The sequence below is a fragment of the Lygodium microphyllum genome, unplaced genomic scaffold, assembly GCF_053477565.2.
Source record: "Lygodium microphyllum isolate KBCC unplaced genomic scaffold, Lygodium_microphyllum_v1.1.10 scaffold_126, whole genome shotgun sequence".
NCBI lineage: Eukaryota > Viridiplantae > Streptophyta > Polypodiopsida > Schizaeales > Lygodiaceae > Lygodium > Lygodium microphyllum.
The window spans coordinates 85,526-96,902 of NW_028229609.1; the positions used below are offsets into that span (position 1 = coordinate 85,526).

Consider the following 11,377-nt stretch of genomic DNA (forward strand, 5'->3'; position numbering starts at 1 on the left):
TCATCCAATTATCCAACAAATAGAAGATTTTTGGTTAAAGGCAATACATGACATACATGATGCAAAGTAAAAGAGTTACCTGAGGGAAACTATAATCTTATATTCCCAATACCAATAGTATCTAATGCCAAGTCATTTCTCAATTGCACAAAACTTGTCATGCTACGATAGGACTAAAACTAATCTCGATGTGAGGTAACATGAAAGGAAGCCTTGGAATCAAGCAACCAACACTGAGAATATGTAGATGAAGCATCATTCAACTGAGAAGCATTAAGAGAGGAAGCTACTAAGATGTACTCATCATTTGACTCTGGCTACACTACATTTACCTCTTCAATCTTTACAATAGACTTACTAAGGACAATGCTATGATTATAAAACTTTTTTTGCATTTTTCCCTTGGCTTTCTCTTTGTGATTATCATTGAGAAGCTTATGGAACTATGGCTAAATATGACCCTACTTTCCATAGTAATGACATGTCAGAGAGGACTTATGACCATGGGACTTACTGTGAGATTGGTCATGAGACGAAGACCTTTGTGAGTTTCTACCACGATGGCCATTACTGCTTTTACCATCATGTTTGCCCTTAACAGGTAATGCATGAGAAGTGCGGGAGGAATCCATATTCTTTCTGTTTACCTCATCTATGAGTAAAGCACCCTCAATATCATGGATCTTTGAGCTATCTTTAGAAGTATTTGCACACATGGCCTTACAAAAAGTATCCCATGACTCGAGAAGTGCAACAAGTAAGAATAAGGAAGGTAGGTTGTCTTTAAAGTAAATACCCTGCGAAGTCAACAAGTTGAAAATCGAATGAAACTCATTCAAGTAGACATAGACATTCCTTCCTTGATGCAAAGGTCCATAAGCTATTTCAACCAATACATATGTGGCATAGGACTTTGCTTGTCATAAAGATTGCATATATTTTCCCATAACTAGCAAGCATTATTTTCAAATACCACAACATTAAAATAAACCTATTTAGACAATGATAAAATAAGGGTGGATTTACATAGCTCATCCAACTCATCCCAATCATCTAATCTATGTCTTTGGGCTTGACACTTGTAGATTTCAATAGCTTAATCTAATACTTCTATACCAATACGTGCCATATTTGCATCTTCAGATAAGAAAAATTTGTGCCATCAAGTTTGTCAATATTGAAGATAGCATGCTTTAGTTGCTTTAGTGATTTTCATTTACCAATTTGAAGACTTATCGTGCTTTATGCTCTCGGATGTATTGGTTTATGTCTTTGGGCACTTGATGTTATGTACTTGATATATGAACCCTTGCATTACTCTTTTATGCTCTGGATATGGTTCAATGGATGTGCTTTTTAGAGATTTGCATTTACTTAAATACATATCATTAGAGTTTTAGATCTTCTATGCAATTGAGCTTGGTTTATTAAGATAGTGGGACTCTTCCCTTATGTACATGCTCTCTTGGATCCTCTTGGATGTAGTTACACCTACTAGTGGGCTGATTTGATTAACATGCTTTGGACACTAGCACTTACCTCTATTAGTAGGATATCAAGGATGTATATGTGCTTCTTGGTTATGTATTGGGCTCCATTACTCTCTACTCAGTTAGTTGTGTATTTGATGGATCTTTGCAATTGATCTTGAGATCTCTTACATACACAATGTCTATGCATATGGGATGTATTGGTTACTATCTCCCTTGAGTTTATGAAATAGAGACTTCAGTACCGGTTGTGTGCCTTTTCGTTACTAGTTGCTTTTACATATCTTGGGTGTTGCTAGGATATTCCTAGTAGTGGGAGCTTGGTAGTTCCTAATTATTTGCTCATACTGGTCTTAATCGTATTTATTACAGCAATGCTGTAATTACAATTTTTAACATTGTCTTGGAGAGTAGACATTTTACTATGGCAGTCTATTGCCTATAGTTGGTGGACAACTCTATACTTTGGAATTCCCTCTTGTTTTATCCTTACTTTGGTTGAGTTTTGGGGCTGATTTGCAATCATTCACAATTGCCCATTCTCTTGGATTTTGCAATGATATAATATGGCTAGTTCTTTGAATGATTAGACACTCGAAAGGAAGTTGGCGCCACATAGGTTGGGTCTCTTTGAGACTGCCATTTGATCAATTGCTCCTTTGGTAGATATTTTGCAACATCGAGTAGCATGGTACCTTGTCCGAGTCTACTCGCAATATGTAGCTCCTCCTCAGTGAGAATCTTATCAACCAGAGAGTTTTTTTGGCTAGTTCTGGCTAAGTCCATTGGTTTTGTCTCCTTTGAAGATTTAGGGATGGGCTAGCCTTAGTTCCATCCTCTTGAGATTCTTCCTGAGATTCCCAAGGATAGTCATGAGAGATCCTCATGGCATTCTTTGAGAGATCCTCATGGCACAAAGAAGTAATGAGAGATCCTCATGGCATTCTTTAAGGCTAACCTTGTTGAATTGTTGATAGCTCCATGATCCACACAATGCTCCAAGAATCGTAGTTACACATTCTTGCAATCAAGAGTGAATAGAAGCTTATGCCCACAACCTCATATAGCCCCACAAGTCTTCCTATCTAGCTCTAATATTTTTTACAATTTGCATGGGAGCAAGCCTAGATCTCAAATAATATTGTGAAAGTAATGGTGCAACCTACAATTATTACACATTGTGAATAATTGCTCCTAAAATAATATAATGCAATCCAAAATACATAATCTTTGATTTTGGTACATTACAGTTCTACTTGACTTTGTATCCTTCTTCATTGATTGTGTGTGTGTGTGTGTGTGTGTGTGTGCAAGTGAGAGTTTGAAAGAGGTTTTTCCTCTCCATTTTCTTTCTTCCCTTTATTTATTTCTTCTCCCTTTCTCCACATGGTGGTTCTAGTATAGGGTGAGGGTGAAAGAGGTGGCTTGGAGCTCTAAAGGGAGCATACAACAAAATAATGATAATGTTGGAGCTTCATTTTTGCAAATTGAACTATATCATGAGAGACGAGCAATGATGAGTCTATTACAACTAGTTCTTGAGTCCTCTTATTTATGGGATTTACAGAAAATGTATTTGGTAGTTAGAGTACAAATTGGCTATGTGAGAGAGTTTGTGCATAGGGCATGAAAACACTCGAAAGAGTAAGTCATCTTAACCTCCTTATACTAAGCTCTTGTAGAAACCATGACCACCATTCACATTCAAATCTCAACCTCCTCTTGAACCATGCATCCCTTTTCGATAGGTGCCATGTTGGTGGGAGGGTGCTACATTAGGAGGTAAGTACAACATTGTTAGTCAATGGTAGGGTCATTTCCTAGTTGATGTAGATGCAATTGTTGCCCATTAGAAAATTTCACTACTTAGTGAGTGGTGAGAGTACATTAAAAATGCACTTATGTTTGTGTACTACCAAGCTTCCCATAGCATATAGTGACATGCCAACTTGGCCACATTACTAGAGGTCATGGACCTTACATTGGTGTAAGTATGATAGCTCCATGCTCTTCCCTAGGCAATCTTCCAAGTGATGATGTGAAGTGCCTTGTAGTACAAAATCAATTCTTCTTAGTGCTTAGATGTTAAGTACAAATGGAAATATAAATGAATTCTCTTTTCTTAAATTCCCCCCCCCCCCCCCCCCCCCCCCCCAAAAGAAAAAGGGTAATGTAGAGGCAAAGCTACCATTTGGGATGTAGTTGTAGATTAGTAGCTTCCCATTCTTGGCTAAGTAGTACACTTATAGTCTAACAATGTTAAGGTGGTAGATGTAAGCAATGGTATGCACTTTTACCTCAAACTATTTGAAGCACCACCTTATATGTTGCTACCATGGTTGCACTTGCCAAGGGCATACACTAATGCTTGCAACAACTCATGGAGAAGTCCTTGTTGAGGGCTACAAGCTTCTCATGCTTTTACACTAGCTTAGACTTGGAGCTCCCTTTAGAATACTTGTTGGAACTAGTGGAGCAAGGGTGGTAGGTGATGGCTATAAAATTACATGATGTAGTAAATAGAATCTAAGCAAATAATAGGGATGGCATAGTAAATTAGAGGAGAGTTGAGGTCTCCCTATTTAAACATAAATTGATATAATGATGGCTCTAGCTCACCCATTCACTTTAACAAATAAGCTTTTATCACGATCAAGATAAATTCTATGTGAACAACATTAAGCTTGTTGGATGCTCATTGACTACGTGGATAGATTGAGATGGTTCTATGAGGACCACTTGGAGGAGTAGGAGGAGGTGGCGGTGGTGGTGTGGCTTTTCTTATACAGGTGTAGCACTTAGTGAGGTTTTCTAGTGACCCCACCTTGAGGAAGTCATTCAAGACATCCAACATCTTGAGGAAGTAATTATTTTGGGGGTAGGGTACTTGGATTGTGTCATTGATGGATGCAATGTAGAGCAAGTGTTGATGTTCCCATTGTCATCGATAACATTGTGAGTTTTTACATGGTAGTCAATGAAAGCCTAAATGCTCATAATATTGGCGCCAACATAATGATCAATTGATACTTAATCACAATATATATTTGTTTGTAATATATATTATTTTAGCTATACCTTAGGGAATTCTTGAAGCTCCAAAGGCCTTCCCAAACTTGCAACATAGTAGCAAACCTACAAAATTTGAATTTTGAAAATCTCTCTTTGTTTCCTCTTTAAAAATCATGCAACATTGCAACTTCTCTCTCTCTCTCTCTCTCTCTCTCTCTCTCTCTCTTTAACACACACACACACACACACACACACACACACACAACTCTCTCTCTCTCTCTCTCTCTCTCTCTCTCTCAACAGGAGCAGTAGTAGGTGGGGATCATCATGTTGTATATTATTTTAGATGTACCTTAGCGAATTCCCAAACCTCCAAAGGCCTTCCCAAACTTGTAACATGGTACCAAACCTATAAAAACTGACTTTTGAAAATGCCTCTTTGTTTCCTCTCTAGAAACCATGCAACGTTGTAGCTTCTCTCTCTCTCTCTCTCTCTCTCTCTCTATCACACGCGCGTGCGCGCACACACACACACACACACAACTCTCTCTCTCTCTCTCTCTCTCTCTCTCTCTCTCTCTCCCCCCCCCCCCCCCCCCCCTTGGTAGGAGTAGCAAGTGAGCCTCATGGCATTTAGGACTCTCTCTTTTTCTTGTAGTAGTAGGTGGGGATGCATATAAGCTTACTCAACCTTCTCTCTCTCTCTCTCTCTCTCTCTCTCTCTCTCTCTGCGCCGAGAAGCAGTAGTGGGCCTTGAGAGAGGTTGACGTAGCTCTCTCTCTCATTCATTTACTCACTCACTCTCTCGACGCAAGCCTCAGGGCGTTTGGGAGTGAGAGGGCACGGTTGCAAAACCAACAAGGAGCATGAGAATAGCAAACAATCATCATAGAAGAAGCATGGCCATAGTAGTGTGGGGAGTGGTGTGGTGGAGGGCACTGTCATTGACACTGTATGGAGTTGGGAGTAGAACGAGGTGGCATACTCGGATTAGGTTGTAGTTGCGGAGCTAGGTCAAAGCAACGATGATGAAGCCGGATGGGCAATGACAGTGCATGAGAGAGAGAGAGAGAGAGAGAGAGAGAGAGAGAGAGAGAGAGAGAGAAGGGGAAAGAAATAAAAAGAGAGGAGAAGGGATAGAGAGAGGAGAGAGAAAATAAAAAAGACAAAGACAAAGAGAGTTTAGAGAAATGCAAGAGAGAAGATAAAAATAGTAAAATACAATAGGTGGAGAAAAAGTGAGGAAACTGAAGTCGCCATATGGTAGCATGACAATGTCGCTTTTGTCAAAAACCTGCTTCGTAATATATTCGCGCAATCGCTGCTGTGAAGCTGCAATAGTGAATTTGTATTCTCAACTAACCATATAGTAATTGGTAGGCTGCCATTGGTAGGAGAAGCATTCCAAAGCGTTCTATGTCTAGTAAATTTTAAAGATGCCCTTGCTATCATCGCTACAGACAACAACTTTGAGAGAAGAGAAAAGCGAGACAACAACACAAACAAGATAGGGAGTCGGGACCAAAGCCAGAACCTAGAAAAAGAGCTTCTCTCTCTCTCTCTCTCACTCTCTCTCTCTCTCCTGTGTGTCTGTGTCCCTGCCCATCTGCCAAAAGGCCTCTGCCAAAAGGCCTTATTTTCGCGCACACAACCCAAAGACAGAAGAGAGAGCTTCTGTTCTGTGTCCTTGCTGCTGGGCTGCCCTCCTCACCTCTTAAGCTCTCTGATCATGGTTGTGGGTCTCTCTGGATTGCATCAGCTCGCCTGCATCCTGCTGGATCTGCCCATGCTCTGTTCGAGCTCTGTTCCAATGGCTGGTTTTGCCCATGCTCTGTGCCAGCTCCCCTACTAGCCTCCATGGGATCTCTGCAAGGCCGCAGCCGCGAAGGAAGAAAGCGAGACAGAGGAAGGTAAAAAAGACCGCAACCGCAGAGGCATCATTCTCTCTCCGCCCTGCCTATTGTAATTTCGGCCTGCAACCCCCTGCAGCCCCTGGTCCAAAACTTTGGTTTTGGCTTGCTGCAGAGGTTCTTCTTTGCAGGATTATATTTTTCCGCAGTTACAAAAACCCTGGAGAGACCAAAGCACGCCCCTCTTGCCCATAGTCTGATGCATTCTTACCTATGTAAGTCTATCAAGCTCTGTGCATCCCTTGTGGCTGTGGACAAGAGAGCCAGAGGGCAGGACGAAGCACCAGCGACACAGACTGCGGAGCCCAAGGCCATGCCATCTCTTCTCAAGCAGCTTCAGGATGCTCGGGCAGCTGACAAAGTTGACCAGAAGTCTAAGAAGACAGCCAGGCCGGCCGCCCGTGAAATGCAGAGCAAGGGCCAGAGCAAAGTCTCCTCATCGAGCTCCCGAGCTCGTCAGAATGCTCACCGTGAGTTTCTACGAGCCGTGTCCATGGCTGAAGGCACAGTCTTCACTAATTATGAAAGTCTGCCTGACCTTCAAGCTGCATTTTCCATGTTCAAGGAAATGTATCCACGGTATTCCGAAACGGCAGCTATTGACAATCTCCGAGCAACAGAGTATACCCACCTTGATGAAAGTGGGCGAATCTGCTTGGACTACTGTGGATTTGGCCTTTTCTCGTACTTGCAACAGGTCCATGAGTGGGAGTCTGCTTCTTTTGCTCTTTCTAACATTTCAGTAAACTTGTGCTCGCATGCCCTTTTTGGAGCTGCTGAGGCTGGAACCGTAGAATGTGATATAAGGAAGCGGATCATGGATTACCTTAACATCCAAGAGACAGATTATAGTATGGTTTTCACTTCAAGCAGGGGGGCTTCATTTAAGTTGCTTGCAGATGCCTACCCTTTTGAAATATGTAGAAGACTGATTACAATGTATGACTATGAAAGTGAATCAGTAGGTTGGATGGTGCAAAAAGCAAAGGAGAAAGGGGCGAAGATCTCAAATGTGAGCTTCAAATGGTCATCTTTGAGAATTGTATCGACTAAGCTGCGGAAGCTGCTGATTGCTAAGAGAAGGAGAAGGGGACCAGCAAAGGGGCTATTTGTGTTTCCTGTGCAATCTCGTGTGTCTGGTGCCAAGTATTCATACCAATGGATGTCCTTAGCCCAGCAAAACAAGTGGCATGTGCTCCTGGATGCGTCTGCCATAGGACCCAAAGATATGGATTCTCTAGGTCTTTCGCTCTTCAGGCCAGATTTTATAATTGCATCTTTTTATAAGGTGTTTGGAGCTGACCCATCTGGCTTTGGTTGTCTTTTCATAAAAAACACTGCTATTCAGAGTATACAGGATGAGTCTGGAGCCCCTGCAAATGGGATTGTCCGGATCATCCCGTATCCTACCCAGTGGTCTATGAGTGGATCTTCTGATGGTAATCCTGAAGATATAGATGAGCTGGAGGGTGGTAAAGACGATGGACGAGAAGTTGGGGAATTTGAATTTTACAGAGGCAGTACTCCTGTTGTAGCTTCATTCTCTGGTCCCATGCTTGGCTTCAATAAGCATTCTGCATCTGATGATGAAACTCATAAACTACCTCGGATTGAAGGGGTCGTAGAAGAGGATGATGATGATACTTCTATTTGTGAATCAACAGGAGAGGTTACTCGTAGCCCTGTTTTTAGTGAGGATGGTACTGACAATTTGTTCTGCATAGATATTGGACCTAGCCCTATTGGGACAGCAAGTCGCACCTCTATGTCTGAAGAACCTTTTAGTGGGCCATTCAGTGGGCCATTTAGTGGACCCTTTAGTGGAGGTATAACTTCAGGTGCCTTAGGTGAATTACAACATCATTCTATGTTAAATGAAGCTCAAAGGTTGGATAGTGGGGGGTGTCCTAGTGATACAGCAGAGATTCGAGGATCCCAAGGTTTGACAAACAGCATACTTGAAGATGGAGAATTAAGTTCATCTGAGCATGGGAGTGAAGACCTTGATGCTGCTTCACTGCCCTCTAAGTTGAAGACAACGGGTGAAGATGGAAGCACTAGGTATGTGGAGTTGTTGGATCCAGGAAGGTCACCATTTACAGAATCGCAGTGCTTGGAAACAGCTGGGGATGATGTGAAAGAGGTTTGCAGACATGGAGATGCTCCTACAGGCAGTCAAAATGAAGATAAGAAAGACAAACAATCATCTGCATTGGAAAATGGTGATGCTACGTGCTCGGCCAGTCATGGTCCTTGTTCAGCAGGTCAAGAAGATGAAGTCTACCACAGTTTTAGTGAGGGCGATTTAGGAGGTATGCACAATGGTGCAGCCTCCTCTGAACCTCAAGGAGATCAGGAGAAAAGGTGCGAGATTGAAGTTTGTGAGCTTCCAGCTAATTCTGGGAAGCTTGTAAAGCAGGATTCCAAAGGGATGTCCAAAGAGAGAGCTGTTTGGAATCAGGGCGAGAGTGCTATTAGAAGAGAAACTGAAGGGGATTTCAGGCTTTTAGGTAGAAGGAATGGTGATAGATTCATGGTAGGTAGGAGCATATCACCCATCATGCAGGACTCTGAAGATCCGAGCTCTGCAGTTGGTGGAGACCATTCCGCAGGAATTTATTTCGGCCAGAGCGAAGATGGCTCACCATCTTATGACCTGGATTGTGCAGAGCAGGAACAGTGGGATGAGAAGGAGCCAGAAGTAGTCTGTAGGAGCCTCGATCATGCAGACATGTTAGGGTTAAATAAAACCACACTGAGGCTTCGGTATCTTATCAATTGGCTAATAAGTTCGCTACTTCAACTTCGTCATCCTGGTCCTGAAGCCAGTTTGTTCTTGGTTCATATATATGGTCCTCAAATCAAGTATGATCGGGGTGCTTCTGTGGCCTTCAATCTGTATGATTGCCACAGTAAAATGGTTCATCCCGAGGTTGTACAGATGTTGGCAGATAAATTCAATATTTCTTTGAGCATAGGCTTTCTTCGGAATCTCCAATTGCCTGATAATACTGTGGACATGCAGACCTTCTTGGACAATCAGAAAAATATGACTGCTAAGAAGACACTGCACGGGCGAGACCATCGTAGACGGCTGCCCTCCAGGATTGAGGTGGTGACTGCTGCTTTGAGCATCTTATCTAATTTTGAGGATGTGTACAAGCTGTGGGCATTTGTAGCAAGGTTCCTAGATGCAGATTTTGTATCTAAGGAGCTTGGTGGTCAGCATGCTATTACTAAGGAGGCACTCTCTTTGGAGTCTTGATATTGTTGCAAAAAGGTGTTAGCATCCAGATATTCTTGATTGATTTGAGGGATGGGGCTCACCTTTAAGAATATATAAGGCAGCAGTTTGCAGACTGCAGGTTCTCCTGCGCAGCACATCAATAAGATGGCCTCTTTCGGGAAGCATTTCCTTTGGGCTCTACATATATAGTAAATTATATGTGAGGTTTAAACATCAATGTAGAGCAATCAAAGTTCATCCAGCAGGCATGCTGCGATGGATGAGAGCATCCAAGGTGCAGCTATCAACTAGCTGAGTTTGAGTTACATTTGTAAGGTAATGGGGTGACCCTCATTCCCCTGTGATGGGACAGGTTGATATTCAGGTTTCTGCTTACAAGTATGGGTGAGTGGACAGAATAGATTGCTCCTCAGCAGCCCTGTAAAGTATCTCTCTATTTTTGCTGCAGAGAAGTTAGGCAATCTATTCTGTTTCTCACCAAGCCCCTCGCATTGAGGGTTGATGTGATATGATTCTGCTACTCTGTAAGGAACATGTCTACGTTTCTCAATGATGGGGTAGTTATTCTGATGTGGTAAATGGACAGCAACACTATCATTGCCAAAAATCAGCTTTGTAATTTTTGTTTCCTAGAACTTATTAATTTTGTAGCGAGAGCATCATGTGCCTTTATGCCTGTAACTTGGAGATGGGTGGGCAGGAGGTCTGGCACTCTCTATGATATGAGTTTTAGTGCTTTTCTGGGTTCGGGGCAGTGGAGGCCCTGTGTTCTTGTTATCAGGCTTCCAGATGCTGCAGCTATGCCGTGGCAAGTTCAGATGTCATAACACTGTTCAGTCTTGAAAGGGTAAACAAAGTGAGTTTGCATAATTTTATTGTGATGTCTTATGTGAGATGAGGATTGTCGGTTTGTTGGGTACATTGGGCTTCTAGCTGTGTGATTGGGTACTAAGAATTATCCTAGTATATACATGGCAGGTAGAGGTCCGGTGTCTGCAGGCTTGTTGGAGCAGGGCTAAGGACACCACCTTTACATCCAAATGCCACCATGTCACAGCATTAATTAATTTGGAGGGGAGAAAATATTCATTTGCATGAAATAACGCTGAAAAGTCTTTCACTACCTACCTTTGACATGGTCTCACTGCTTCTTCCTCTGAATTGTGGACACAATTGTTGACGTTCCTAATGCTTCTCGCTACTGGAATAGCTTTGATAGAAGCAAGTGCTATGGTGATTTGCATATCGTTCCCTCTTGATAGTTTTATGACTAGTTTTGGTTGGAAGTAATGTTGGCTGGGCAGTCAGCTGTGCAAATAACAATGTGTAGTTGACATTGTACTTCTCTGCTAGTAAGGAACTGTTTGAGAGAATTTTACTGGAGCCTAAGAAGGAGGTTGCATGTGATTTTCTGAACTTGCTATTAATTTGGTTGCCAGCCAAGCTTCTCAAACTGAGCAACTCTAAATTTGCTCCTCTTCACCCTTCTCCCACACAATCCATATCGTGTAAGGCATAATCACAGAAAGGTGGTATAGGACAAAGAGACCAACATTAAGATTCTAGTTACAATCCACTTGAAGGTGCAATTAGCATTGATGAATGCTATAGGGTGCCTTTAGCACAAAAAGAATACGAACTATGAAAGCTTTAGTTACTAAGTACATCATGATTCAAAAGTAACTTTGTGCTTAGGGTTTTGCACTATGATGACTTTG

The 11,377-nt window shown here is 42.2% G+C and overlaps 1 protein-coding gene across 2 annotated transcripts; it reads left to right on the plus strand.

Annotated features, from left to right (window-relative positions):
- Positions 1-6,034: 6,034 nt before the first annotated feature.
- LOC148008530 (uncharacterized) lies at positions 6,035-10,897 on the plus strand. 2 transcript variants are annotated; one of them, XM_087674193.1, is made up of 2 exons: positions 6,035-9,344; positions 9,438-10,897. In XM_087674193.1, exons 1-2 carry the CDS (start codon positions 6,612-6,614, stop codon positions 9,675-9,677), a joined length of 2,973 nt encoding a protein of 990 aa, XP_087530319.1. In that variant the 5' UTR covers positions 6,035-6,611; the 3' UTR covers positions 9,678-10,897. The 2 variants fall into 2 exon arrangements, with proteins under 2 accessions (XP_087530319.1, XP_087530318.1); XM_087674192.1 differs by having other exon boundaries at positions 6,037-10,883.
- Positions 10,898-11,377: the final 480 nt, after the last annotated feature.